At 29.1% G+C, this 25,434-nt stretch overlaps 10 protein-coding genes across 16 annotated transcripts in view; 6 read left to right on the top strand and 4 right to left on the bottom strand.

Moving 5' to 3' along the window:
* LOC122630290 overlaps positions 1-193 on the bottom strand; it is a 21,426-nt gene extending 21,233 nt beyond the window's left edge. The window contains exon 1 of the mRNA XM_043814647.1: positions 72-193. The gene's annotated coding sequence lies outside the window, so the exon portion shown is untranslated. The remainder of the gene's footprint in view (positions 1-71) is intronic.
* Positions 194-2,517: 2,324 nt separating this feature from the next.
* On the top strand, positions 2,518-6,426 carry LOC122630292 (kinesin-like protein KIF3A). Its single transcript, XM_043814649.1, has 9 exons — positions 2,518-2,676; positions 3,021-3,439; positions 3,508-3,698; positions 3,785-3,924; positions 3,993-4,190; positions 4,282-4,670; positions 4,735-5,152; positions 5,242-5,367; positions 5,441-6,426. The coding sequence occupies exons 1-9, from the start codon at positions 2,662-2,664 to the stop codon at positions 5,576-5,578; spliced, it is 2,034 nt and encodes a 677-aa protein (XP_043670584.1). The 5' UTR covers positions 2,518-2,661; the 3' UTR covers positions 5,579-6,426.
* A 423-nt stretch (positions 6,427-6,849) lies between these two features.
* Positions 6,850-9,747, bottom strand: LOC122630293 (lysosomal Pro-X carboxypeptidase). Its single transcript, XM_043814650.1, has 7 exons — positions 9,279-9,747; positions 9,016-9,156; positions 8,603-8,883; positions 8,126-8,283; positions 7,862-8,034; positions 7,406-7,755; positions 6,850-7,342 (listed from the first exon to the last, which is right to left on the bottom strand). The coding sequence occupies exons 1-7, from the start codon at positions 9,447-9,449 to the stop codon at positions 7,120-7,122; spliced, it is 1,497 nt and encodes a 498-aa protein (XP_043670585.1). The 5' UTR covers positions 9,450-9,747; the 3' UTR covers positions 6,850-7,119.
* A 379-nt stretch (positions 9,748-10,126) lies between these two features.
* On the bottom strand, positions 10,127-10,576 carry LOC122630298 (histone H4). Its single transcript, XM_043814662.1, has one exon. It carries the CDS (start codon positions 10,486-10,488, stop codon positions 10,177-10,179), a length of 312 nt encoding a protein of 103 aa, XP_043670597.1. The 5' UTR covers positions 10,489-10,576; the 3' UTR covers positions 10,127-10,176.
* Positions 10,577-10,712: 136 nt separating this feature from the next.
* Positions 10,713-11,247, top strand: LOC122630296 (histone H3). Its single transcript, XM_043814659.1, has one exon. It carries the CDS (start codon positions 10,797-10,799, stop codon positions 11,205-11,207), a length of 411 nt encoding a protein of 136 aa, XP_043670594.1. The 5' UTR covers positions 10,713-10,796; the 3' UTR covers positions 11,208-11,247.
* A 1,992-nt stretch (positions 11,248-13,239) lies between these two features.
* Positions 13,240-13,783, top strand: LOC122630297 (late histone H2B.L4-like). Its single transcript, XM_043814661.1, has one exon. The coding sequence runs from the start codon at positions 13,354-13,356 to the stop codon at positions 13,711-13,713; it is 360 nt and encodes a 119-aa protein (XP_043670596.1). The 5' UTR covers positions 13,240-13,353; the 3' UTR covers positions 13,714-13,783.
* Positions 13,784-14,843: 1,060 nt separating this feature from the next.
* On the top strand, positions 14,844-17,349 carry LOC122630294 (uncharacterized protein C9orf85 homolog). Of its 6 annotated transcripts, none has more exons than XM_043814656.1 (5): positions 14,844-14,942; positions 15,148-15,613; positions 15,684-15,903; positions 16,231-16,279; positions 16,371-16,513. In XM_043814656.1, the coding sequence occupies exons 2-4, from the start codon at positions 15,181-15,183 to the stop codon at positions 16,244-16,246; spliced, it is 669 nt and encodes a 222-aa protein (XP_043670591.1). In that variant the 5' UTR covers positions 14,844-14,942; positions 15,148-15,180; the 3' UTR covers positions 16,247-16,279; positions 16,371-16,513. The 6 variants fall into 6 exon arrangements, with proteins under 6 accessions (XP_043670591.1, XP_043670590.1, XP_043670592.1 ...); XM_043814653.1 differs by lacking the exons at positions 14,844-14,942; positions 15,148-15,613 and adding exons at positions 16,694-16,898; positions 16,984-17,349 and having other exon boundaries at positions 15,764-15,903; positions 16,371-16,583; XM_043814654.1 differs by lacking the exons at positions 14,844-14,942; positions 15,148-15,613 and adding exons at positions 16,694-16,898; positions 16,984-17,349 and having other exon boundaries at positions 15,776-15,914; positions 16,371-16,583.
* A 58-nt stretch (positions 17,350-17,407) lies between these two features.
* LOC122630295 (outer dense fiber protein 3B-like) lies at positions 17,408-19,030 on the top strand. The gene is made up of 4 exons (XM_043814658.1): positions 17,408-17,675; positions 17,753-17,947; positions 18,016-18,166; positions 18,233-19,030. Exons 1-4 carry the CDS (start codon positions 17,585-17,587, stop codon positions 18,480-18,482), a joined length of 687 nt encoding a protein of 228 aa, XP_043670593.1. The 5' UTR covers positions 17,408-17,584; the 3' UTR covers positions 18,483-19,030.
* A 796-nt stretch (positions 19,031-19,826) lies between these two features.
* On the top strand, positions 19,827-21,662 carry LOC122629968 (28S ribosomal protein S29, mitochondrial). Its single transcript, XM_043813921.1, has 6 exons — positions 19,827-19,993; positions 20,092-20,430; positions 20,540-20,632; positions 20,724-20,860; positions 20,920-21,267; positions 21,397-21,662. The coding sequence occupies exons 1-6, from the start codon at positions 19,978-19,980 to the stop codon at positions 21,631-21,633; spliced, it is 1,170 nt and encodes a 389-aa protein (XP_043669856.1). The 5' UTR covers positions 19,827-19,977; the 3' UTR covers positions 21,634-21,662.
* A 214-nt stretch (positions 21,663-21,876) lies between these two features.
* On the bottom strand, positions 21,877-23,867 carry LOC122629888 (sequestosome-1). 2 transcript variants are annotated; one of them, XM_043813750.1, is made up of 4 exons: positions 23,547-23,867; positions 22,908-23,423; positions 22,363-22,499; positions 21,877-22,232 (listed from the first exon to the last, which is right to left on the bottom strand). In XM_043813750.1, the coding sequence occupies exons 1-4, from the start codon at positions 23,713-23,715 to the stop codon at positions 21,999-22,001; spliced, it is 1,056 nt and encodes a 351-aa protein (XP_043669685.1). In that variant the 5' UTR covers positions 23,716-23,867; the 3' UTR covers positions 21,877-21,998. The 2 variants fall into 2 exon arrangements, with proteins under 2 accessions (XP_043669685.1, XP_043669684.1); XM_043813749.1 differs by having other exon boundaries at positions 22,363-23,423.
* Between the last annotated feature and the right edge of the window lie 1,567 nt (positions 23,868-25,434).

Raw genomic sequence — 25,434 nt, 5'->3', positions numbered from 1 at the left:
GGTAGATAGACAGATAACGAGCGAGCTCAGAAAACACGGCCGTTCTTCGCCACGAGCGAGGCAACACTGACCTGCCACTACGGAGAGAGAGGAAAGAGAACCGACTAACTGAACTTCTCCGCTCTAAACCGTTCCCTTCTTCTTCTTCTTCTTCTTCTTCTTCTTCTTCTTCTTCTTCTTCTTCTTCTTCTTCTTCTTCTTCTTCTTCTTCTTCTTCTTCTTCTCCTTCTTGTTCTTCTTCTTTGCCGTCGTTTTCTTTCAACTCTTTTCCTTCACCTTCCACGTGTCCCCTTCTTGTACATCTATTTCTTTCCCTTCTTTTCTTTTTCACCACTGACACATACATGTACATGCGCGTACACACACACAAAACAGCCTGATTAACTCGTTCCCTTCATGTCTATCACCAGTTACTTCCTTTTTGTACTTCCGACTTTTCCGCTATGATTACCGCGACATGATAATCCTAGTGTCGCGAGATCGAGTATTCCAATCATGTAACAGATAAAACTCATATACTCATTATTATCCGAGATCGAAGAAAGAAGAAATGTTTAAAATGATAAATAAGAGATATTCGTGTCGAATCCTCATATGTGATTCTTTTATTTTCTTTTTTTTTATTTTTCTTATTTAACAAACAATTTCACGAACGATTTGTGTCCGATTGTTGTTTCATGTATTTGGTATGATAAATAACTTTTCTTTTTTTGATAAATAAGATTCATAGATCTTGATAAGAGAAATAAAAAAAGGATTTCACAAATCGTTAAAAACTTTCCAAACGATGCAAATGCAACATTAAAAATATTTATATATCGTACGTAAGTACGTACGTGAAAGTACTCGAAGGCTGTCGAGTCTTGGAATTAGTTACTTATAATCACGAGATACCTACTTACTTAGGCCTTAAGATTTTCATTTCTCTTTGTACTTGGTACTCGAGTAGCACTAATGAAACGTTCCATGAATATACATGATGCGCTACTAAGAAGGAAGTACTCTTTATCTTCGGAAGGGGTTGACGGAGTTACGGAAATACTTTCAGAAGCCATAAAAATTAAGAGAATATGAAACGGGTGTGGTGGCATAGCTCAATGCATTCGCTTTCCATTCACACATTTTTTTTATACATCCTGTAACCAAACGAGAAACACATAGAAATCATATATATTAGAAAATATTCATTATATCAAACTGAATTTGATTAATACCTGATTTACCTACCGTTTTCTCAATATCTCGATTAATTTTCTTTTCCCTTTTCTTACCAAAATCAAAATCGTAGAACGTTTAATTCAATCTTGAATCGATCACTGAAATTGACACTACTTACAGAGAAATAAAACAAAGAAGAAAATTGATATAAATAAATTTCGTATTATTCCAAAACAAAGGAATAAAATTGTAGCCGGTTATCTCGTATTTGTACAAGTTAAAAAGTTAAGATGAGATTAAAATGAATCACACGATAGAGCATCGATCACACTTCTTTCACGCGTTATTTCAATAGAAAAAGGAAAGAAAAAAGAAAGAGGAATGTTGTTTCTTTTAATTAAAAACGAGACGTGAATGATCCAACGACAAGTAACGTCGCGCGTTAGTTGGGGTACGCAATATCCTTCTGTAGTCCCATGGAAGCATAGTGTTCTCGTCCATGGGGAATGTATTGTTGCCATCGTCAGCTGCACCGCTTCAAACGAGCATGAACGACGAAGCTAACAGGGGGAGGGGGTTGCCTTGTACTGCGTAGAAGAAACAGGAAAGGGGAGGAAAGAAAGAGAGAGAAAAAAGAGACAAAGAGAGAGAGAGAGATAGATAGAGAGATAGGGAGAGAGTAAGAGAAAGAAAAAGAGGGTTTGTACTCCCCATTGTCCTGGGTGTGTCTGCATACTAGTTTCACTCGACTATAATTGCCTCTATAAATTGGGCATCAACGAATGTTGTCAATATTAAATTCGTCAAATATCACAAAATTAATAAAAAACGAAAATTGTTAAAATATTGTTTGAATTCAAGTTTCGTTCAAGATCAATCAAAATAGTCGCCAATTGGTATCTTACGAAATTATAGATAGATGCTTGAGGAAAAATAATACCATTTTGATATTTGCCTTGAGATAGATGTTTTTTAACAGCCTGGAAATAATAAACAGAAGTTTATCGTTTATTGAATTTATATTTTTGATAGACCAATTTATATTTAAAACGAAAAGATTTTTCATCGAAGGGGGTACGTGACGATCGAAAAATACGTTGAATGCCACGTGTCCTTCGATCGAAGAATTTTAAATTATACGAGCGATTAACTGGATTTATTTTTTATTCTCTGTACTTTCGGATGTATTTTTTTGTTTTTTGATTTTTTTTTCATTATTTTTATTACCTTTTTCTTTTCCTCTTTTTTAATTTTTAATAATCGTTCAAATAAAATGAGCGATATGATGATCTAGGGGATTCAGTGTTTTCTCTAGGAATTTACAGCATGACGTCATCCGTCATGCGTATATTCGCGGCACTGTAACCACACAGATCGATCCATTTGTTTACGGAGGTTGTCTGCTAGTCCTTTTGCTTGATCCGTCGGTGTTTTGAGAATAAAGTACCATGCTTTAAATTGTTCTTTTTATGTAATCATTCCGCGTAAATCAACCGTACTGCAATGACGGGAACGGGAGTTAGTATATTTCTTCATAATACACATATACGTATTGATAATAATGAGTTATTTTCGAGTAGATAATTGCGTTTGTCGTTTGACGTTTGTCGCGTCAAAATTTGACAGCAGTGATATTCTCGAATCTGGCAGGGAAAAAACAAAAGATAATAGATATAACTGATCAATTAATATCCACACATATATTACCTAAGTCTTCTTATATATAAGTTTTGTTTCTTTTTTATTTAGTTTAAAAAATATCAAACTATATTACATCTTACCTATTTCCAAATTTATTCTCTATATAACTGTTATATTCCTTACGATATTTTCAATGTTACAATATACAATTTTTTATTCAGGATAATGTCGCAGAATTAGGAGAGATAGAAAACGTCAGAGTTGTTGTTCGTGTTCGGCCATTAAATGGAAAGGAGTTGGACGGACACTGCAAAAATATTATACAAGTGGATGCGTTAAACAGTGAAATAACTATAGAAAATCCGAATGCGCTTCAAGGTGAACCACCCAAAGTTTTCTCTTTCGATGCTGTCTTTGACACGGATTCTACCCAAGTTGATATTTATAATGAAACTGCAAGACCTATCGTTGATAAAGTCTTACAAGGTTATAATGGAACTATTCTTGCTTATGGTCAAACTGGTACTGGTAAAACATATACTATGTCAGGTGCAAAAACTCCTCCTCAGCTTAGAGGCGTTATCCCAAACACCTTTGCACATATATTTGGACACATAGCTAAAGCAGATGAGAATCAAAAGTAAGTTAAATCGTAAAGTGTCTGCATGCGCAATAGTATTTAATATATTATAGTATCGGAATTTACAGATTCCTTGTACGTGCAACATATTTGGAAATTTATAATGAAGAAGTAAGAGATCTTCTTGGTAAGGATCAAAGCAGTCGATTAGAGGTCAAGGAACGACCAGACATTGGAGTATTTGTGAAGGATCTTAGTGGTTATGTCGTAAATAATGCAGATGATTTAGATCGTATCATGTCGCTTGGCAATAAAAATCGTGAGTATAACGTTTATTACCTGAAAAATGAAACATTAAAATATGAACAAAACGTTACAACAGAATGGAAATATTTTTCTTTATAGGTGTTGTAGGAGCAACTGCCATGAATGTCTCTAGCTCTAGATCTCATGCCATATTTACAATAACGGTTGAATCCAGTCAACTAGGTGAAGATGGAGAACAACATGTTAAAATGGGAAAACTTCATTTAGTGGATTTAGCTGTATGTAGCTTTTATGATCGATGTAATATCTTGTTAAGAAAATATATACTAATGTGATCATATTGTAGGGTTCCGAAAGACAAAGTAAAACAAAAGCAAGTGGAGTAAGACTTAGAGAAGCTACCAAAATTAATTTATCATTATCAACACTGGGTAATGTGATATCTGCTCTTGTCGATGGGCAAAGCTCTCATGTGCCTTACAGAAATTCAAAGTTGACAAGATTGCTTCAGGACTCTTTGGGTGGTAATTCTAAAACATTGATGGTATGTAATTATTAATTGCTTCACTTAAAATAAATAAAAAAATGCATATAACATTATACGTAGAAGAAAATATAATTTTGCAATTCTTTAGTGTGCAAATGTAAGTCCTGCTGATATAAATTATGATGAAACCATAAGCACACTACGTTACGCTAATCGTGCCAAGAATATAAAGAATAGAGCAAGAATAAACGAAGATCCTAAAGATGCTTTACTTCGTCAATTTCAAGTTGAAATTGAACAATTACGAAAACAGCTCGAAGAGAATGGAACAGAAATATCAGGAACAGAATCTGAAACGGAAGATTCGGAAGATACAGGAGAACCGCGACGTGAGAAAAAAGCAAGACACAGAAGAAGTCAAGTGTTAACAATGGAAGAATTAGGTGACAGAGATGTAAATACAGAAAAGGTAGATAAAGCAGAAAGAGATGACAAAAGTCCAGACGATAAAGACGTTATTGAATTAAAAAGGACACAGTAAGTATAAAAAAAAAAAAAGCATATAATGCTGTACTAGCTGACGAAAATGTCTATTTTACAGAAGTGAAAAAGAAGCCTTAAGAGAAAAAATGCAGAATTTACAAAATAAGATATTAGTTGGCGGTGAAAACTTATTAGAAAAAGCCGAAGCTCAGGAGCAATTATTAGCTGCTGCAGCGATTGAACTTGACCAACGTAAAAGTCGAGAAGAACAATTAAAGAAGGCTATAGAGGAAAAAGAAGCAGAACGTATCGATATAGAAGAAAAGTATTCCTCTTTGCAGGAAGAAGCAGCTGGAAAAACTAAAAAATTAGCTAGAGTTTACACAATGCTGATGTCTGTTAAAGCTGAATTATCTGATTTACAACAGGAACACCAAAGAGAAATGGAAGGTCTTTTAGAAGGAGTTAGGGGTATTGGAAGAGAATTACAACTTCAAGAATTAATTGTGAATAATTATATACCTTTGCAGTATCAAGTATGTATATATAGTATTATGTACTAAATATATATAGTACTTTAAAGATTTAAGTAATTGTTTTAACGAGTTGATTTTATATATCACAGACTATGATTGAAAGATATGTTCATTGGAACGATGATATCGGCGAATGGCAATTAAAGTGCGTAGCATACACTGGTAATAATATGCGAAAAGCACAAGTAATCCCACCTATTGGAAATAACAGAGATGTAAGTTGTTTAATGATATTTGTTATTGCAATTGTTTTGAATGTTTTATGTAAATTTATTTTTATTTCTATAGCAAATCCAGCCTGATATGTCAAATATATATCTCACATATAATACAAGAACAGATAGTACATTTATACAACCGAAAAAGGTAAGAAGTCGCTCAGGTGTACCACGACCAACTACAGCTCATCGACGTACACCACACTAAAGGAATATTAGGTTGTGAAATAATAATAATAATATTTCAAATCTTACTTAGCCTTTTTAAAATATTTTTTTGTAATAAGTAGTAATGATTTTATTTATTTATTTTTTATTACATGTGATAATTTCTAATGTCGACTTATGCACATTGCAACACATATATGAGATGGCTTTTCAACTTAATCAGAGGTATTGCTATATAGAATACATAAAAAGAGTCATCTCAATGTGTGCTTCATGCAATAGTACGGTGATATTCTTATGTATTATTATAGTTATACTTTTCTTCAAATTATTTTTGAAGAATTATTTTGAAAAATCTTTTATCAAATTTATTGATATGCATAATGAATATTTTTTAAATATTCTTTTACACATTGACATTAAAATTTTTTATTAGAATATGATATTAATGATCAAACTCATTCTATATCGTTCCTTGTTATTTCTATAAATTTTTCCAATTTTAATTAACTTTTTTTAAATTTTTGTATGTACATCAATTGTAAGTATAAAATTGTTACATATTTCTTCTGTGATGCAATCTACATTGCAAGATGCAGACCAAATAATGAAACGTAAATGAGTACTGAATTCAATATATGCAATATCTTTCCCTTTTATTATAGTATTTGACACAGATAATTTCCAAAGGAAAAAATAATTATAGAGAAGAAAAGTATGTACCATACAGTACCTGTGTTATTAGAAATAAAAACTAAAATATCATGCCTCAAAGGCAAGTAGGATATTTGATGCATGTCAAGATATTTAAGAACAGCTAAAAAATTTATTACATGTTTTTACATTACCATCATATAGAGATTTTGATAAACAACACGTCTTGATAAAGTCTGCGTGTATGTGAAAAATACTCTGAAACATATTAATCCCATAATACCAAGATTTCGCTGTAAACTTGGTATAGACTATCATTAATTTATTAATTTAATGTATAAAGCTGTCTCTTGTCCCTGTGTCTTAATCAATCAATGTTCATCTCTGTCTTAGTATAATGTATCGTGTAAAACCATTGGATAAAAATAATAGAATTATAGCAAGGGTCTAACAAGTGATATATATTTTTGATCGAACAAAAAGAAATATACGCGAACAGAAATAAAAAAAATTATAGAGCCATTCAATTATCAAACCTGAATTTTCAATGTGTTAAGACACTGACTAGATTTATTCTTACGTACTTTTTATGTTCTTTAATCTTTTGTAGTTACTTATGATGCATTTATTAAGTACTGTGATAAAAAAACGCTTATATTATTTTGAATATTTTTTTGTCTGCACTTTATTTACAAGTAATATAAGAATCACAATAGCTAGACTTTAATGATTATAATTGTCTGCGTATGCTGCCTTTGTATTTATAATTTGAAAAATAAAATTTAATGATGACAAATATATATGTATAAACTATATATATATATATATATATATATATATATATATATATATATATATATTTTCTTTTTTTATAAAGTCACTCACAATAAAACAGCATCAATTGAAAAGAAAAGAAAAATTATATAATTATGTTACCAGTATTCTCTTTTTCTGTTGTTTGTATTGCTTGATCCACTGTTTTATATAATAACGATGATATTTTCTTGCTAGTATAACACTATAAGGATCTCTAGGATTACTACCCCTTAAGTCAATGTGATGAGCCCCTTCTGGAATAATCACAGCAGTTGCAGAGGAAGACAAATTCCATAACACACCACCACCTGACCATGGATCCAATAATCCATTGCTAAATAAAAAGTGATTAGTTTCTTGTATACAAAATTATACACAATTTATCCATTAAACTTACCTAAAAACGATATTGGTAGCAGTTGAAAGATCTTTACATCCATATTCTTTACAAACCATATATGGATAAGAATGTGCACCATGTTTTTTCAAACAATCCTCGCTTATTTTTTTAATATCCCAAGGTTCAGATCGAAACATATCATTTACTCCGTCGCTACAAATAGTTATAAATATTTCGCTACATGCTTGATAATCCCAAGCCAGTGCATCTAAGTTTCCTGAAGCATTTTCTATGTCGGTGCAATTTGTTTGACCGGTATAATTTGTGAAAACATTTAAAGCTTTATACAATGCTGTTAACAGGGGTTTTCCTGTTAGAGACTTATTTGATAAATGATTGCAGAAAACCTGGAAAGAAGATACAAACAAAAATTAATATTCATAATATTAATCTATGCCTTATATTTTTGATTAGATCATTATCATAATCACTGCCATAAATATCTCTTCTTACTTTAACAGGATTAGGAGGTAATGGTACTATAAAGTTAGTTTCATACGGATAATTGACCATCGCGATAGTTCCATAAACATCTTCCAGAAAAGCTTGTAATTCTTCAACGTGCGTTGAATTTGTAAGCGGTTGACATAATTTCCAGTTTTCTGACAACCATTTCTTACCTTCGTCTGTTAATAAAAATAAAAAGGTGTAATTTCGTTCGACTCAAAACAAAAAGAGAAAAAAAAGAAACAAAGAAAAAGATATCTATCAGCATACCGTTGGACGTGACGTTCGTTATTACGTTCCATGATCTTTGTATCAATTTCGGACACGTATCACATGCCGCACGATAACTCGATGTTGTTATACGTGCAAAAGATTCGCAAGAAGAAACACCGGTAAATTGCAAAATTGGAGCTGATGCTGCAATGGCTCTGGAAATATATACATATGTATGTATATACAATTAATACGACTAATAAATTTGACGTAAATATTAATTTTATAAATACTAATTTTTCCTAATTAAGAATAATGCTTACAAAGAAAAAACGATAACAAAGTTTACTTATTCTTATTATTATGTATAATAAAATACTCGTAATTCTCCATTTACGAACTAAATCGTTTTATCGAGAAAAAAAATATTTTTATGACGTTTATAAGGTAAGATAACGTCTGAAAAAATTATTTCTTTATCAAAAATTAATATTAAATATTCTATTAAATATTGTTATCTCTTTAATAACACACCCTTGGACGATGTGCGGATATTTCATACGCATCCATGAACTCAGCATACCACCGTATGAACCACCGAAAACAATAACAGGACTATGCTTTCTATTCTCATCTGATCTCAAATATTCGATCAAATCGACATAATCTGCAATGGCTTGTTGCGACGTTAAATATCCCCAATGTGCAGGATCAATAAGGGATTTATTTCCAAATGGCATTGACTCGCCATAATATCGATGTTCGGCAAAGATCACCGTAGCACCGAACTCGGGTGCTATTTCCCACATAAAACCCTAAATGAAAAATAAAGAAAAAAAAAGCAAAAGAAGATACACTCATCAATTTTGTCAAAAAAAAAAAAAAAAAGAGAGAGAGAAAAGAAAGAAAAAGATAGATGCATAAAAAATATAAAGTATCATAATTACAGTATTTTCCGCGAATACTTCTATATCACCTTCGTTTCCTGTGTAAAAAAAAATAGGTGCATTGTTCTCTCGTTGCCATGTATCGTTTACGAGATATCTAATATTAAATTTATCTTTCACAGCAAAACTAAAATGGTCTACCTGCGAAACATAAAAAACGAATAAATATAAATATATACATATATATATATATATCTTTTTTTCGTTCAAATACATTTGCAATAATTTATGTATAGGAAATATAATCGATAATAATCACTTACCGGGACTTCAAACGTTTTAATCTCGTATTTATATTTCCCGCCATTTTCATTAATATGACGTCCTTTTTTCATTCGTCTTATGTGAAATCGATTCGATAATCTTAACTGTAACGCCGGTGGCGATAGAAAAAATATTATCACGGAAAATATCAGGATACATTTTTGCTTCATTATGATAGCAACTATGCACGATGCAACTTGCTATGCAACTGATGCGATTCGGTACGAACTGATCTTATAAAGAGCATGAGTCACTTACATACAGTATCTTATAAAAATGTGATCTCTTCGGTCACGCACTATTCGTGGATAACTTAAAATTAAATTATACGATATTGATAAAATATGAACTTTGAATATTAACTACTATCAAACGGCAACAGTCGATATTAATATTTGTAGATATGATTTTTATATTTCTTATAATTGAATCAAGAAATAGAAATGTAATAAAGTTGTGCATGCTTCAGCGCCATCTACAGGAAGGGCGCTCGAAGGTTATCGAACAATCGACGACCTAATATACTCATCGATATGTACGCATTAGAACGTGTAATCGATGTTATAAAATAATTGTGGCAAATTCGGAATACAATTTTTTTTATTTTCTATTTCAATTTAATTATAAATACGTGTACGTATATATGACAAATATGATATAAATTAATTATGTTGAATATATAACGTTACAACAAATAAATGGAAAATTCGTTGTACAACTTGAATGAGATATGGGTGGATATAAAAAGAAAGAAAGAAATAGGATAATTTAAAATAGGTATTTTTTCAAATGATTTTAATATCGTTAAAACTATAAAACGATGTATTTGTTCCATTTGTAAAATAGATTTTGTGGCCCTGAAAAGGGCCGATTGAATAAGCAAAATTTCCTCTCCTCTTAACCTCCAAATCCGTAAAGAGTTCTGCCTTGTCTTTTCAAAGCATAAACGACGTCCATGGCGGTGACAGTTTTTCTTTTAGCGTGTTCGGTATACGTAACAGCGTCACGAATGACGTTTTCAAGAAAAACTTTAAGAACGCCGCGTGTTTCTTCGTATATCAGACCTGAGATACGTTTTACACCACCACGTCGAGCCAATCGACGAATAGCTGGTTTGGTAATACCTTGGATGTTATCACGCAGAACTTTTCTATGACGCTTCGCTCCTCCCTTTCCCAATCCTTTTCCTCCCTTACCACGGCCGGTCATGATTAATTGATTTTATTCGTAAAGAAAGAGAGCCAGACAAGAACGATCACGATACGCCAAAGCTTACAACTCGAATGTATCGTTTGGGCAGATGCGCCGCTTTTTATAGACCGAGTTCATACCGTATCCCCACCAGTGTACTGTGAACCAATCAGAAATAAGATGCTTAAGATATATATATATGTATATATATATATACATATACATATATATATGGAGACTTCGCAATATCATACCCTTCTTTTGCATTTTGCTCTCATTGACGTAGTACTCTGTCTTCGTTTATTACATATTATTACATCTTAAAGATGGCTCGTACTAAACAAACTGCTCGTAAATCGACTGGTGGAAAAGCTCCACGAAAACAATTGGCTACTAAAGCTGCTCGTAAAAGTGCACCTGCTACTGGAGGAGTTAAAAAACCTCATCGTTATCGTCCTGGCACTGTCGCACTTCGTGAAATTCGTAGATATCAGAAAAGTACCGAATTATTGATCCGAAAGTTACCATTCCAACGGCTCGTTCGTGAAATAGCTCAAGATTTTAAAACCGATCTTCGTTTTCAAAGTTCTGCCGTAATGGCTTTGCAAGAAGCGAGCGAAGCATATCTCGTTGGTTTGTTCGAAGATACTAATCTTTGTGCTATTCATGCTAAACGTGTTACAATAATGCCAAAGGATATTCAATTGGCAAGACGAATTCGAGGAGAGAGAGCTTAATTACCAAACTAAAAAAAAACGGCCCTTATTAGGGCCCAAATTAATTAAATCACATAGGACGAACCTTGCGTTAGTTTAAAACGTTTATGAAAAAAGAAATAAAAAAAGAGAAAGAAAAAAAATACATACCCCTCTGATCTTAAAATAACAATTTACATATCATATAGTAATATTTAAGTAATATTGCAAATTTAATATAACTCGATATGTATATTAATATCCATTTTATTTTCTTTTTATTTTTTTGCGACATTAAATTTTTTGTTAATCCTTACAACACGAAATTTTATAAACCGTAAAGAGATCTCAAACATTTGTATAATAATTTATATAGTAATCTAAAAGATTACTAATATCAATAAATACGTACGTACTTAACCTCTTTAAATATACGTATATGTACATGTTATAGATATATCAAGCTTAATAAAAGTAATCTTTTATTACAAAATGTATAATAAATATAAGAAATATGTTTTATACTAGATAAGACAGTAGATTTTTCTCTTATAGGACGTTTTTATATATTATCTTTCATTTATATAATATGTAACAGCGTAATTGCTTCCCGCCAAATTAATATCATTACATACGACGTAAAAGATTTAGGATGTAAAAGAGATTAAAATTAAAAGAACGTCGATAATACAAGAATGAAGTTATATAAAATAATTATAGTCGTTATTTAATATTATAAAAAAAAAAAGATAATCGACGAATATTAATAAATATTTATTTTTATTTATTGTTAATTTTAAAAATCTATAGCTATAACGCATTTTATAAAATCCAAGTCCAAGCGTATCGGAATAATAATAAATACATATACATAAAGATAGTCATTATAAAACAAAGAAATGAGTTAAACGTAAACCTAACCTTAATTATAGTATAAAATTCAATAGCAATAAAGTAATTGAACTTAAATCTAATCCTATTGTTACAAAGTAAGGTATACATTATTTTAGTTTTTTATCTATATTGTATATTATTATTTATTAAATACAAACAAAAGAAACATAACTTGCTCCTAAATAATAATTTGATTTTATAACACGTTTAAAACAAAAGTGATAAAATATGGATCATAACCAACAATAATCTTGTAAATGTAAACATAGGTGAGTTTGTTTTTCTTTTATCAATTATTGATATTCTTTAATATTTTATTATATTCAAGTTCATCTCTCTAAACAAATGTAAGACAAAATATTGATTCGATCGACTTCTGATCTTCGTAAATGGTAAGTTGGAGATTTATCAAGATAGTTCTAGTTCTTTTCTTATTTCAAATAGTATTTTCTGCTTCCGTTGTAAGATATTCCATAAGAGGTACAAAGTAAATCTAATAACAGAATATTAATCCGTTCCAACAGGAAATTAAAGAGTCATTTATTCTAGAATATAATTTTTTCTTTTGCTTTGTGTCTTTAAATACGTACAATATATTGGATTGGTCAAAAAGTTCTTTTAGTTTACTATGTAAAAATAAAAGATACATTTTTTATTCTCGAGACAATTTCATAATTCCATAAACTTTGTATCTTTTTGAGCTGTACTATGTACCTTTCATATTGTCCCAAGGAACTGAATATTTTATACATTAATGCTAAAAGATATACAAAATAAATCAAAAGATAAAGAATAAAAAATTGTGACGATTCAAATTTTTAAAGAATAAACACAACATGATTCATTCGATATTATAGAAAATAACGATTAAAAAATAATAAAATATATGAATATTATAAATAATTTAAGATAGTACTAAATACATTTAAGTATAAAAATACTAAGCTTCTTAACTTCTAGTATTATTTTATTTTATTTTAATTTGTTTTTCTTCATCTTTATATTAATATATTATATTTATTGGAATTACTTTTGTAAAGTTAATTAAGAGGCCGCTACAATTTGAAATTTTGTTTATCGTGTGTATATATCTAGACAATTGAGGCCATCGACCAATGAACTGTGAATATTTTTCTGGTCTACGGTGATTGGTCCTTTCTCTCTTATATACTCGTCGATTAAGCTCGTAGTACTTATCATTCGACGAACCGTCAAAGGCGATTATTATCAACCGATTGTTATCTCTGTGTTATAATTCAGTCATTTATAAGTTTCGCACTAAGTATTATTTAAAATGCCTTTGAAACTCAATACTAAAGTAGTGAAAAGTCCAAGGAATGCAAGCAAACCCGATAAGAAAAGAAAACGAAGAAGGAAGGAAAGTTACGCCGTATATATTTACAAAGTATTAAAACAAGTACATCCCGATACTGGAATTTCTAGTAGAGCCATGAGCATAATGAACAGTTTTGTAATTGATATATTTGAAAGATTAGCTGCGGAATCATCACGATTGGCGTTGAACAACAAACGAGCTACGATTAGTTCTCGCGAAATTCAAACTGCTGTACGTTTATTAATTCCTGGTGAACTTGCCAAACATGCTGTTAGTGAAGGAACAAAAGCTGTTACCAAATATACTAGTACTACATAATACATTCGATTCACACACAAGAAAAAGAAATTAGAAAGAAAAAAAAAAAAAAAAAAAAAAAGAAATAAAACCAACAATAAAAAAGAAAAAAAGAGAGATTAATGAAGACAAATAAAAATGGCCCTTTTAAGGGCCAACAAAAATTTAATACGCTAATAATTTCTCTTGGCTATATTTGTTTGGTATTAATTATAGTCACTTCATAACAGAATAAAATTTATATATTTGATATATTATTTGTCTCATTTATTCTATTAAAGAAGTATGGATATGACGATTAAAATTATATAAATAATGTTTCAATATGTGAAATAATTATATAAATAATTATTCGATATGTGAATGTGTTCGTTCGAAACAAGGTAATTGTTTGGACATAATTGCCAGGAGAAGATAGCACGTTGATCAACGGATATTTAAAAGGAATATATATTTGGTCAGATATTCTAAACATGTGAAAAACGTGTATTCGTTTCTTTTTTTTTGTAGAAGAAATTGAGAAGTTTGTAAAAGCTAGCGAAGAATAACAAAAGCAGGTATACAACGATTTATATATATAAAACGTATGTGCAACATTTTTATAAAATATTTTTCTAATTATCGTTCTTATTAATACGATCAATTTATAAATTTAGTTTTACTTGAAATCAATGTGTATATATGTTTGAAAAAGATAAAATCTTATATTTAAAGGTCATGATTAATGTTATTATGTGTAAACGATAAACGAGGAATAAGTCTAGCGAACGCAAAAGAAAAACAAAAAAAAAAAAAAAGAAAGAAAAAAGACAAGAATATTAATGTAGTCAACAAAGTATTTTTCTTGATCAATATCATTGTGTCGTATTAATATTGAATACGTAGATATAAATAATGTGTTTAACATTACTGCAATATTATATTAAATTGAAAGCATGTCAAACGTTATATTATATTTTTGCTGTACGTAATATTTGATATACTTATATATATATATATATGTATATATATTAAAATGAAATTATTTTATTTTCTTAAAGAAAGTATTTTTGATAAACGAGTTTTTCTTTTTGTATGTTTATATATATATATATTTTTTTAATATCAGGCTAACGATTACATAGTTACGGCCCTGTAGTCTATTCAATTTATGTGCCATCTAGCGGTGAAATTTCGTTCTAATAGTAGACATATGATATTATGGTGTATTTTTTATGTATATATGTATATGCTTTGTTTTCATTCAATAAGTGAGTACATAAATATATATATACACACATACACACACATATATGTATATATAAACTAATTCAAGTTTTATTACTAAATAATAAATTAATCAGGAACATTAATTTATTCAGGATTTTATTTATAATAATTCATAGTATAGACGGTATACGAAATAAACGATTTTGTTATTAGAAAATATTGTACATTAAAGCATAATATTTATAGATATTTTGTAAATAAATTAATAACGGCTCAAATATGAGTTGTCAGAAGGGAAATGCAAATCGATCTAGGCCTCAAAAATATAAAAATCAAACTGCCTTCAAGAATGATTTACATGATACCTCTCATAAAACAAAATTTATCAATAATATTGAGGTAGCCAATGTATGTGAAAGATGTAAAAAAATAATCGAGTGGAAGATTAAATATAAGAAATATAAACCTCTTAAAGCACCAGCTAAGTGCACTAAATGTGAACAGAAAACTGTAAAGCATGCTTATCATATAATGTGCCTGCCTTGCGCAAAGAATCATCAAGTTTGTCCTAAATGTGGTGAAAAGCGTGAAATAATTGAGGCTAAACCGAATAAAGAAGAAAGTATCAAATTAGATGCAGAATTACAGACATTGTTAAAAAAATTACCAGAAAGGAAACGTAGAACATTTATAAGATATATGAATCGTAGTTGTAAGTTTGATATATATTCCAATATTTAGAGATTATATGTATAATTAAATTATATATATTTTTTATTTAGGTAACTCCAAGAAATCTAATTCTGGAATTAATAGCAATGAGAAAGAAGACTTAGAAGAAAGTGATGCTGATGAAGAGAATGGAAAGAGTACTGAAAAATCATCTTTAAATAAAGAAAATATATTAGAGGAATTGAAAGCTTTAGTAATTAAGGAAGGAAAAGATGATGATTTTAATGATGACTTCAGTGATGATTCAGAAAATGATTTAGACTCTATTATGTAAATATTTTGTATGCAAAATATATTTTTTTTGATTATAAATTGTTATACTCAAAATTAATATGTTTCATTTGTATTTTATTAATATGTCATTACTCATTACATAATTGTAATAGTACATTATTTTTACAACACAGTTGTTGTGATAATATTGATTGATAAATAACATTAATAGCTGTGAATATAGTTATATATTAAATCTATACTAGATTAACTATAGTCCTTATATGATTTACTATAATGTATTATTATATGTAAATTTTTTACATTAATTTTTGAGAACTTTTATGAGTTTTATATCCTTTTATTTTGCGTTTTTTAACTTAGAAAATGGAAGACTTAGAACATAAACCCAAACTTGACTGCCTAACTAAAGGTATATAAGTGAAATATTTATACATTGTAACAATAATCTCATTTATATTTTTTATTATACCGATATAATTATAATGAATGCTTTAACATAGGACCTGGACCAGTTTATAAATTACCTCCATTAGTTGGATATGTTGGACATGATCCATCTAAACATAGGGGTCCAGCATATAGTATACGGTTTCGTGTAGGATTAGGTGAAGAAACTGTTGGTCCTGGTCCGCGCTATAACATCAATAAATTAACAAAATTTGGATTAGATAAATCACCAGCATACACGATAGCCGTTAGATATCCTGATACAAGTAAAAACATGAACTTTATTATTCTGTAAATATTCGTATTTTGTAACTATAAAATTTTATAAAACATTAAAATTTATTACTAATTGTCTGTATTTTTTTTTTTTTTTTAGTTTTGGACTTAGGACCAGGACCTGGTGCATATTCGCCTGAACAATGTCTCCCAATGAATCATAGTCGTAGAGCTCCTGCTTATAGCATAAAATCAAAAGGTCAACCATTACAAATTCTTGAAGGACCTGGACCAAATGCTTACACAATACCAACATGTATAGGTCCTAGAATACCGGATAAGAGAGCACAAGCTGCTTATACGATGTGTGTAAATTTTTATTTAATAATGACTTATTAAATTAAATTTAGTAAATAATATACTACATTCCTACAATATTTTATTTTCCAGAGGTGGTTATTATGAACCACTATTAGACTCTTTAGGTCCAGGTCCAGCAGCTTACGCGGATCTTAATCAAAATGTTATAAAGAAACGCTATCCAGCATATAGTCTTAAATGGCGTCACGATCATGCCGAAGAATATCATAGTCCAGGACCGCGTTATAATCCTACATATAATACTGGAAAACGCGCTCCAAAATATTCGTTTGGTGTTAGACATAGTGAATGTGCAGGAAATCCCATTACAAGCTTAGATGAAGATTGATTGGAAAAATATGCATGTGTTGTATTATCAAGCCTTTGTAAAAATTGTATAATAAGTTTATATATTTCAATATCTTATTTAATAAACGTGATGTCTTCAATAAGATATATATATATATATATTCCTATTTAATTATATGAACATATATATATTTCAAATAATTATATACATATGTACAAATGTACGTACGTATGTATAAAAATTGATACATTATATCGAACTGTCAATTGTTTCTCTTTTCGTCTAATCAAAATGTAGTTGACATAAAAATTACAACATTTTTATTTTTTGTAAATACAAAATTTTCTATCAGATATCAAAATTTATAAGAATTTTATTATAATGCCTCCCAGGGCAGACAGAACCGCTGGTGGCGGCGATGATACAATAAAATCTAAGACAATTACGAGTGCAACATTTTGCGGGATACCCTGTAAGAATTCAATTTGAAGATACTATTTTATTTTTATTCTTAAGAATATAATAATTACTAATTTTATGATTGAAAAGCTCCAGGACCGAAGTACAAATTGAAAACGCTCGTTGGTTACAACGATCATTGTATTTCGAAGTATCGAAATCCGGCATACACGTTTGGTATGAGGCAAATATCTGAAGACGTATGTGAAGGTCCTGGACCAAAGTATATGCTTCCAGAAGTAAGAGCAAAAGGTTTTACTCATGGATTCGCGTTAAAAACTACAGGTAATTGATCTCACAGTTTCTTTATTTATAAGAAGTATAGCTATATATTCCTTATTTTGGTATTACAGATAAAACTTGTGGTCCTGGTCCGAAATATTTTATACCAACTCCTCCAAGCGGTCCTATATTTTCTCTAAAATGGCGTACTAGATACAAAACTGAATGTGCATCGCCTGGACCTTACGACATTAAGTCGTTCCCTGGACCAAGCTTTACCATGTAAGACTTCAATATGTTTATTTTTGTCTTATTGATCGTTGATTCCGTATTATTTTATTTTTACAGAGGAGTACGTCTTCCTGATGACAAATGTATTGGTGGACCGGGACCTGCTGGCCCATATACATTGGATGTGGTTAAACCAAGATCACCAATGTTTAGTATAGGCTTTTTCCATCGCTATAAAGATATCTGTAAGAGCCCAGGACCTAAATATAATCCCAAATTGTTAGATCTATCACCAAAGTTTTCTTTTGGAATGAAGCATAGTGTCTGTGCACCACCGTATTTTTCTGAGTGTGATGAAAAATGTTAAACGTCGATTTGTCCATAAAATTTATCGATCCAAGAATTATTTCGCCGATTATGATTTTATAGATTCGATATTAATTATTTTGATACAATTTACTCAAATTGTTAACATCGTTGATGATAGTTTAGATATCATACGATGTATGATAAAAAAGTAAAGCATTTTGATCAAATTTATTATACTAAAAATCAAAAATAAATTACAGATATTTTTAAAATTGCCTAAAAACATCAATTCATAAATAATAAATGTATTTTAAAATCTAATGTTGAAAGATATACATAATTCATATCGTTGAACGTTTTAGATATCGTTCGGGATGTATATACAAAAAAATTTGTGCTGTATATAAATAAAAAAATTGTGCTGTGTATAAATTATTAAAAATAATATTTTAAAAAATATTGAATTAGATTTTACAGGAACAATATCAGAACATTATTTTGTCGAAATCATTAATATACCGTGCAGAATTAAATGTGCAACAGCTCATTTCTCGCTTTTCTTAGAAAAAAGATATCGTTATAATTTCAATCTTTACAATTCCAAGAATATTGCCATAAGATCGACTATATTGGTAATAGCTACAATAAAAATTACGAGATAGATAAAAGTTACAAATATATCTACATATGTATATCCATACTAAATGATATCAATTTTAATATTCTTTTCATTATAATCATTATAATCGTTGTATCTTGATTTTCATATACACGCTTGATTGGGGTACGTTGGGATCATTTATATTTTCCTTAGACTCCGTTTTATTTGCTTGAAACATCGATTAGTAAATTACGTGTATTTTAGAATAGAATCATCGTTAGCCTGTGGGTCTCCAGATGCAGCAACCTCCATGCGGTGAGACCTGGGTCGGTAGTACTTGCGATATATTAATATCTAAATTATATAACGTAAGTTCTACCGGGCGAATGGCTGCATATTTAAAAGCGTTTCAAAGATTTTTTTCAATTTAATTTTAATTAAATATTAAAGTATTTAACTAAACATTTTTACATTTTACATTACTGATCATACTTCTGTAGACGAATATTGTAAATTAGATAGAATTCTAATATAATTTGTTAGAGAAATATTGAAAATTTTCTTTCCTTTATTATTCTTATATATTCTAATTGATTCTCATTTATCATTTATCATTTTTATCATTATTATCATTTATCATCGTAGATATATTCATCGTTAAATGAATAAAACGAATAATAAGAGTGTCTATAAATTTCAAATTTGAAACCATAAGTTTATATATCGATCTACGAAGTACTAGGTGGCGCTGATAGTCATAGGCCGCACAATAATTTTTGGTTATATCTCATTATCAATCATATTAATGAGTGTATTCTTCTTGGTATATAACTCGCTATTTTGCTTTAGTAGAGATAAATATATGTTTCGGTATTAATTTTAGTATGGAAACTAAAACATATTTGTCGATATATTAAAGAATTATATATTCGTTAAGTAGAATATTGCAGATATGTCATTAATATCTCGTAAGTTTTGGTTTATTCAGTTTTTAATATTCTAATGTTTATATAAATTTTGTTGGTTATGTCATATATATAGATTATAATATTTAAAACAATTTTAGGATTATTCTTACAATATTCATATCGATTAAGATGGCAAAAACAATATAGTACATTGGCGAATATATTTCCCAAAGATACAGCAGATGAACAATTTCATAATTTTCGTACAATAGAATCAAACCCTGTAAATCATAATGAACAACATTTGAATAGGATATACACAATACCAAAGGATACATTCAAGACACTTTTTCAAAATATTGGAATTCCAAAAGACTTTTTAACTTTGTCTACTGCTTTTAATGAATGTTCTATATTAATTAGAAATCCTGCATTAGAAGTAATATCATATCTTGAACAAGCAGATTATAGTAGACCTATAAACAAATATGTATTATGTATCCTTTCATTAATCTTTTATTTTATAAAGCATTCTCTGTAAAATATTATATATATATATATATATATATATTTTGTGTAATGACATTTCTTTAACCATATATATAGATGGAAAATTTGGTACAGGAAAATCAGTAACATTAACGCACATATTACATTATGCTTTTATAAAGCAGATGATAATAATACATGTACCTTCTCGTATGTAAAGCTATCATAATAATTATTTCATGTTTTATATTGTTCATATTATTTTATATCTATTAAATTATATCTGCTTTTTAAATTTTAGCTAACATTTGGTTTCGATTCCCAAAAGAAATTACGAATTCGTATAAAGATCCAAGTATCTTAGACTTACCAGTTGAGGCAGGGAAATGGTTATTATATTTTAGAAATCAGAATAGTAATCTTTTATCAAAACTTGATGTAAGTATTTACAAATATTTATTTACAAAAATTTCATAATAATAAAAGTTGTGTTCTAGCTTAGAATATCAAAAGATTATCAATGGAATATAAGAGAGAAAGCATCTAGTGGTTCTTCATTGTTAGAAATGATAGAGTTTGGTATAAACAGAATAAGATATGCATCCAGTGTAATAGATGCATTATTGATGGAATTAAAAGAAGCTAGCATTGCAGGAAAGTGTAAAGTTTTAGCAGCTGTAGATGGTTATAATGCATTTTGGTCAGATCATACCAGAATACGTAATGATGATAAAGTATGGGTCAATCCACGACAAATATCATTAACTTTATCATTTCTAAATTTTATAAAAGATGATTGGTGCAATGGAGCTGCTGTGTTAACAGTAGATACTAAAGCAAACAAGGTAATAAGATGAAATAAATTAAAATAAAAAATTTGAATTTCTATTTATAAAATATAAAACAATTCTATGACTGTAATATATCTATGGTTGTATCATTAATAATGATTGTATAATCATAATTGTCTTTAGGAAAGAAGAGAATATGACCATCCTAGATACTTGCTTGGTAAGGATGGCTTTGATTGTTTAGATCCTTTTATACCTATTTTATTAGAAAATTACACTAGAGTTGAATTTGATTCTTTAATGGAATATTACAAGGAGCGAAAATGGATTAGGGATATTAATGCAGATGGATTAGCAGAAATATGGGCATTGAGTATTGGTCATCCTCTTGAAATAAGGCAAATTTGTAAATCTTTATAAAAATATTCTAAATAAAGTAAAACGAAGAATTTGTTCGTTTTATGTTACTCTAGTAAAACCATTTTGGAGCAATTAAAAAAAATATATATATATATTTTTTAATTTTGGATTAAATGTAAAGAAATAGAGAACAATTAAACATTGCACTGCTTTATTGATTATTATATTATAATCTAAACATTTAAGAACAAAAAAGGCTAGAAATACATTTCTACATTAATATGTATATTAAAGAAAAGTATATAGAATTATAGATTATTATTAAAGTTGGAATGTTACTACAATATTTAAAGATATATAACTTTATTTTTATATAAGGTTTCCCTTAAGTTTTTTTTAATAAGATATAGTCAAGATAAATTGCGTCATTCGCGCACAGGTGATAGCATATCTAAAACTTTTCCAATATCACCATCTTTGATTTCTAATAGTTGAGTAAGCCAACCACCTTCATTAGAAAATCCCATAGTCATCATAATTTCAACAGCATTTTGTATCTTTGGGTTTTGATGATAGATAACTTGTTGAACTGGTTTTGGTAATTGTGGATAAAAATTTCCATTTGACTCTTCTATTATAGGTGCTGATGGATTAACAACCTAAATGTAAAAGATTTATATAGTTTACTTAATATATTTTGATTATAGTATATTTTTTCATAAAAAAATGTTATTACTTTATATATGGATATATCTATATTTTGCTGTATCAAACCTGTATTAACATTACCTTGTTTGGCACATTTTCATTAGTGGGTTGAGACGAAGTAGAAGGATTCAGCAAAGTTTGATCAGTAACAGAAGCAGCAGGGGTAATAGGTGCAGCAGATCGTTCATCTTTATTCACCATAGTCCAATCTTCATCATCTGAGGATTTATCAGATTTTTCAGAAGGTGAAGCATTTTTATTAGTTAAAGATTCAACATTAGATGCAGGAATATTAATATTTTGTTCTTCTGTCAATTTCCTGCCTTCTCCAGGAAACTTTGCAGAAGCATTTTCATTTGTATTTGATGACACTTTTGGTTCAGCTTGTTTAGTAGGGGCATTATTTTGAGGCATATCAGATTTTTCATTATTTTTAACTTTCATACTGATGTCAATTCCAAGAGGATTCAAAAATTGAGCGATATTGTCTTCTACCATCTTTAAAAGATCTATATGTGGTTTTGCCTCTTTTTTAGTTTCTTTAGATGATGGTTTATTGGGCGAAGGTATAGCTTCAGTTGCTGTCTCTGGCGGTTTTTGAATATTATTCTTCATGGGACACTCACCTGCATTGTAGGTCCAATCATTAAAATAATCTGCAAAAGTGTCCACCCATGAAGAATTATCGCAATTCGGTCTAGATCTTCCACAATGTTTCTCATTCATAGCTGGACATTCTCTTGTATCTTCCGCTCTTGTATTATATGTAGCACTTTTTCTAATAAATTTTTTCATATGATGAGCCAAGCGTCTACCATATCTGGATGTCCATTGCAATGGTACTGCTATACGTATCATACAATGTTCAGGATGTACTCCTCTTGATTCACAATCGAAACATAAATCATAATCTGGACATTCAATACATTTATATCGGAAACCTTTAACATTCTTATTGCAACCATCGCATACGATATTATGATGGAGTACTCCTGCAATTTCTTCTGGTTGAACATATACATTTTTCTCATGCTCTGGATGTTGTATAATGTATAATTTACGAGTGCCATGTTGTGAGGATTCAGCTAAAGCAATGAGTAACTCTTCATCAGTTGATATTGCTATCTGATCATCTTCGGCATCTGGAAAATTCAACATATAAAATTTTCTTAAAAATTTATATAAAATCAAAGGGATGGTTTACATTAATACAATATGTACCATAAATTAATGTATAGTCTTATTAAAAATTTTTAGATCTTTACCTTTCCAAGTGATTGTAAATTTTTTTCCACGTAGGTTTGGAAAAACAGTTTGTAATTTTTCTTTCAAATAGACATAACTTGTCACAACGTCAGAATCAATCGTAAATCTTCGAATCTCTTCTTCCTTCGAGGATCCTTGAATTATCAAATATGCTTTAAAATGCTCCATTTCGTAATAAAAAATTGTCGTTTAAATTTGAAGAAATCACACAGAAGATCCAAAGAAATCTTTTTTCTCGATTAAAGATATATATTTAACGTAAAATCTATTAAAATGACTACGTAAAATCTCGATCACGATTAAAACGCAATATGTCCCTGGAATTCTCTTGACGATTCTTTTATAGCTGAAGTGGGATATTGATTCACATCAGCGTTAATAGCGCCTGCGTCAAATCAAAATGGCGGGGTATTGCTGACGAAGTAAAATTGAATAACGATAATATATATATCAGAGCAAATCGTCGAAATAAATCGATGATAATAAAAATATTATTTTTATTTTTTTTAAATGAAAATGATCTTTTCTTTTTATCGATGTTTGTTTATAATAGATACGAAATAATAATTATGACATTTGAATTCGGGAAGTGTCATTCAGCGCCATTTTTGAATGATATGCAGAATTCCAAACTTCGTCACGTGACTTTATCTACACGTAAGAAATAACTTATATTGCAGCTAGTATAAAAGTTTTAAGTCATGCTGGTGATTCGCTATATTACATCACGATACAGGTAGACCGAAACGAAATTCTTTTCTATTTCAAGAAATATGAATTTCTTTTTCGTAATATAATACGATATATGTATATCATATAAATATAAATAAATAAATATAAATAAATAAATAAATAAATAAATAAATAAATAAATAAATAAATAAATAAATAAATAAATAAATAAATAAATAAATAAATAAATAAATATGTATATATATCAATTACATTTTACAAATATTTATTATTCGATGAATATGTTATGATATTGGAGGAAATAATAAAAATAATAATAAATATACGGTAATATATAAATAAATATATTAAATATTCCCACGTTTTATGGATTTATATATTATTTTAATAAATAATCGTTTAAAATGTAAAGAAAAAAATTAATTAATACGTGACTGGGCATGAGAGTGTTAATAGAAAATATTTCAAGTATTGAAATGATTTTTAAAAAATTAAAAAATTGTATTTAAAAACACATTTAGATTTTGTGATATTAAACTTTTAAGAATTGATATGAAACGAATTATTGCAAGTTCATCGTATCTAATGATCTAAATTTTAAATTAAATACGCACGAGATATATTATTCGTTTAATATTATAATCAAATCTTTATACTTTTTCAAATGTTTCCTCAATCAATTATAACAATTTTCTACGATAACCTTGTATTCGCGCATATGGAAAAGAACTAGTATATAACTTTCGTTGATCGCAAAATAATTTTATCAAGTGCTTCTCTCGTTTATATCGATTAGAACGACTATTAAATTATTTTAATGGAAGTACATCGTTTTTAAAACATTACATTTAACATTCGTACGTAATAAAAACGAACAATGTGTGCTATGTAGATACATAAACACAGATGGATGTACATACATTCGACAAATAAAAGAAGGAAAAGAAAAAAAAGAAAGAAGGGGAGAATGAAACAACATTTATTAATCGATTGACGACAGACCAATACCGATACGCATAAAATTATTGTCTTTGCAAGAATACGTATAAAAACATACACACACACATATATAAAACATACGTCACGCGTTCATACCAATCTCTACGACGATCGCAATATTCCAAATGGCAATAACTATTTTATTAGAAAGTTTAGAAATTTAGTCATTCGCTGTCTTCTTTCGTTGTCGCGTAA

The sequence above is a fragment of the Vespula pensylvanica genome, chromosome 6, assembly GCF_014466175.1.
Source record: "Vespula pensylvanica isolate Volc-1 chromosome 6, ASM1446617v1, whole genome shotgun sequence".
Classification (NCBI taxonomy): domain Eukaryota; kingdom Metazoa; phylum Arthropoda; class Insecta; order Hymenoptera; family Vespidae; genus Vespula; species Vespula pensylvanica.
Note: the sequence above shows the minus strand (reverse complement) of the source record. Positions and strands in the feature narration are given on the sequence as shown.

What these genes read in the sequence shown, in the direction of transcription:
- LOC122630296 (XM_043814659.1), top strand. Translation starts at nt 10,797, where the DNA reads ATGGCTCGTACTAAACAAACTGCTCGTAAATCGACTGGTGGAAAAGCT.
- LOC122630298 (XM_043814662.1), bottom strand. Translation starts at nt 10,488, where the DNA reads ATGACCGGCCGTGGTAAGGGAGGAAAAGGATTGGGAAAGGGAGGAGCG.
- LOC122630294 (XM_043814653.1), top strand. Translation starts at nt 16,234, where the DNA reads ATGGAAGACTTAGAACATAAACCCAAACTTGACTGCCTAACTAAAG. An exon ending in ACTTGACTGCCTAACTAAAG is followed by an intron (nt 16,280 to 16,370) that starts GTATATAAGTGA and finishes GCTTTAACATAG; the next exon opens with GACCTGGACCAGTTTATAAA. An exon ending in GCACAAGCTGCTTATACGAT is followed by an intron (nt 16,899 to 16,983) that starts GTGTGTAAATTT and finishes TTTATTTTCCAG; the next exon opens with AGGTGGTTATTATGAACCAC.
- LOC122629888 (XM_043813749.1), bottom strand. Translation starts at nt 23,715, where the DNA reads ATGGAGCATTTTAAAGCATATTTGATAATTCAAGGATCCTCGAAGGAA. An exon ending in ATTTACAATCACTTGGAAAG is followed by an intron (nt 23,424 to 23,546) that starts GTAAAGATCTAA and finishes TGAATTTTCCAG; the next exon opens with ATGCCGAAGATGATCAGATA. An exon ending in ATGAAAATGTGCCAAACAAG is followed by an intron (nt 22,233 to 22,362) that starts GTAATGTTAATA and finishes TTTTACATTTAG; the next exon opens with GTTGTTAATCCATCAGCACC.
- LOC122630293 (XM_043814650.1), bottom strand. Translation starts at nt 9,449, where the DNA reads ATGAAGCAAAAATGTATCCTGATATTTTCCGTGATAATATTTTTTCTA. An exon ending in AACGAACGTCACGTCCAACG is followed by an intron (nt 8,035 to 8,125) that starts GTATGCTGATAG and finishes TTTTATTAACAG; the next exon opens with ACGAAGGTAAGAAATGGTTG. An exon ending in GCTACCAATATCGTTTTTAG is followed by an intron (nt 7,343 to 7,405) that starts GTAAGTTTAATG and finishes CTTTTTATTTAG; the next exon opens with CAATGGATTATTGGATCCAT.
- LOC122630292 (XM_043814649.1), top strand. An exon ending in TTCATTTAGTGGATTTAGCT is followed by an intron (nt 3,925 to 3,992) that starts GTATGTAGCTTT and finishes ATCATATTGTAG; the next exon opens with GGTTCCGAAAGACAAAGTAA. An exon ending in GTAATTCTAAAACATTGATG is followed by an intron (nt 4,191 to 4,281) that starts GTATGTAATTAT and finishes GCAATTCTTTAG; the next exon opens with TGTGCAAATGTAAGTCCTGC.
- LOC122630297 (XM_043814661.1), top strand. Translation starts at nt 13,354, where the DNA reads ATGCCTTTGAAACTCAATACTAAAGTAGTGAAAAGTCCAAGGAATGCA.
- LOC122630295 (XM_043814658.1), top strand. Translation starts at nt 17,585, where the DNA reads ATGCCTCCCAGGGCAGACAGAACCGCTGGTGGCGGCGATGATACAATA. An exon ending in AACATTTTGCGGGATACCCT is followed by an intron (nt 17,676 to 17,752) that starts GTAAGAATTCAA and finishes ATGATTGAAAAG; the next exon opens with CTCCAGGACCGAAGTACAAA. An exon ending in ATTCGCGTTAAAAACTACAG is followed by an intron (nt 17,948 to 18,015) that starts GTAATTGATCTC and finishes TTGGTATTACAG; the next exon opens with ATAAAACTTGTGGTCCTGGT.
- LOC122629968 (XM_043813921.1), top strand. An exon ending in TATAAACAAATATGTATTAT is followed by an intron (nt 20,431 to 20,539) that starts GTATCCTTTCAT and finishes CCATATATATAG; the next exon opens with ATGGAAAATTTGGTACAGGA. An exon ending in AATAATACATGTACCTTCTC is followed by an intron (nt 20,633 to 20,723) that starts GTATGTAAAGCT and finishes TTTAAATTTTAG; the next exon opens with CTAACATTTGGTTTCGATTC.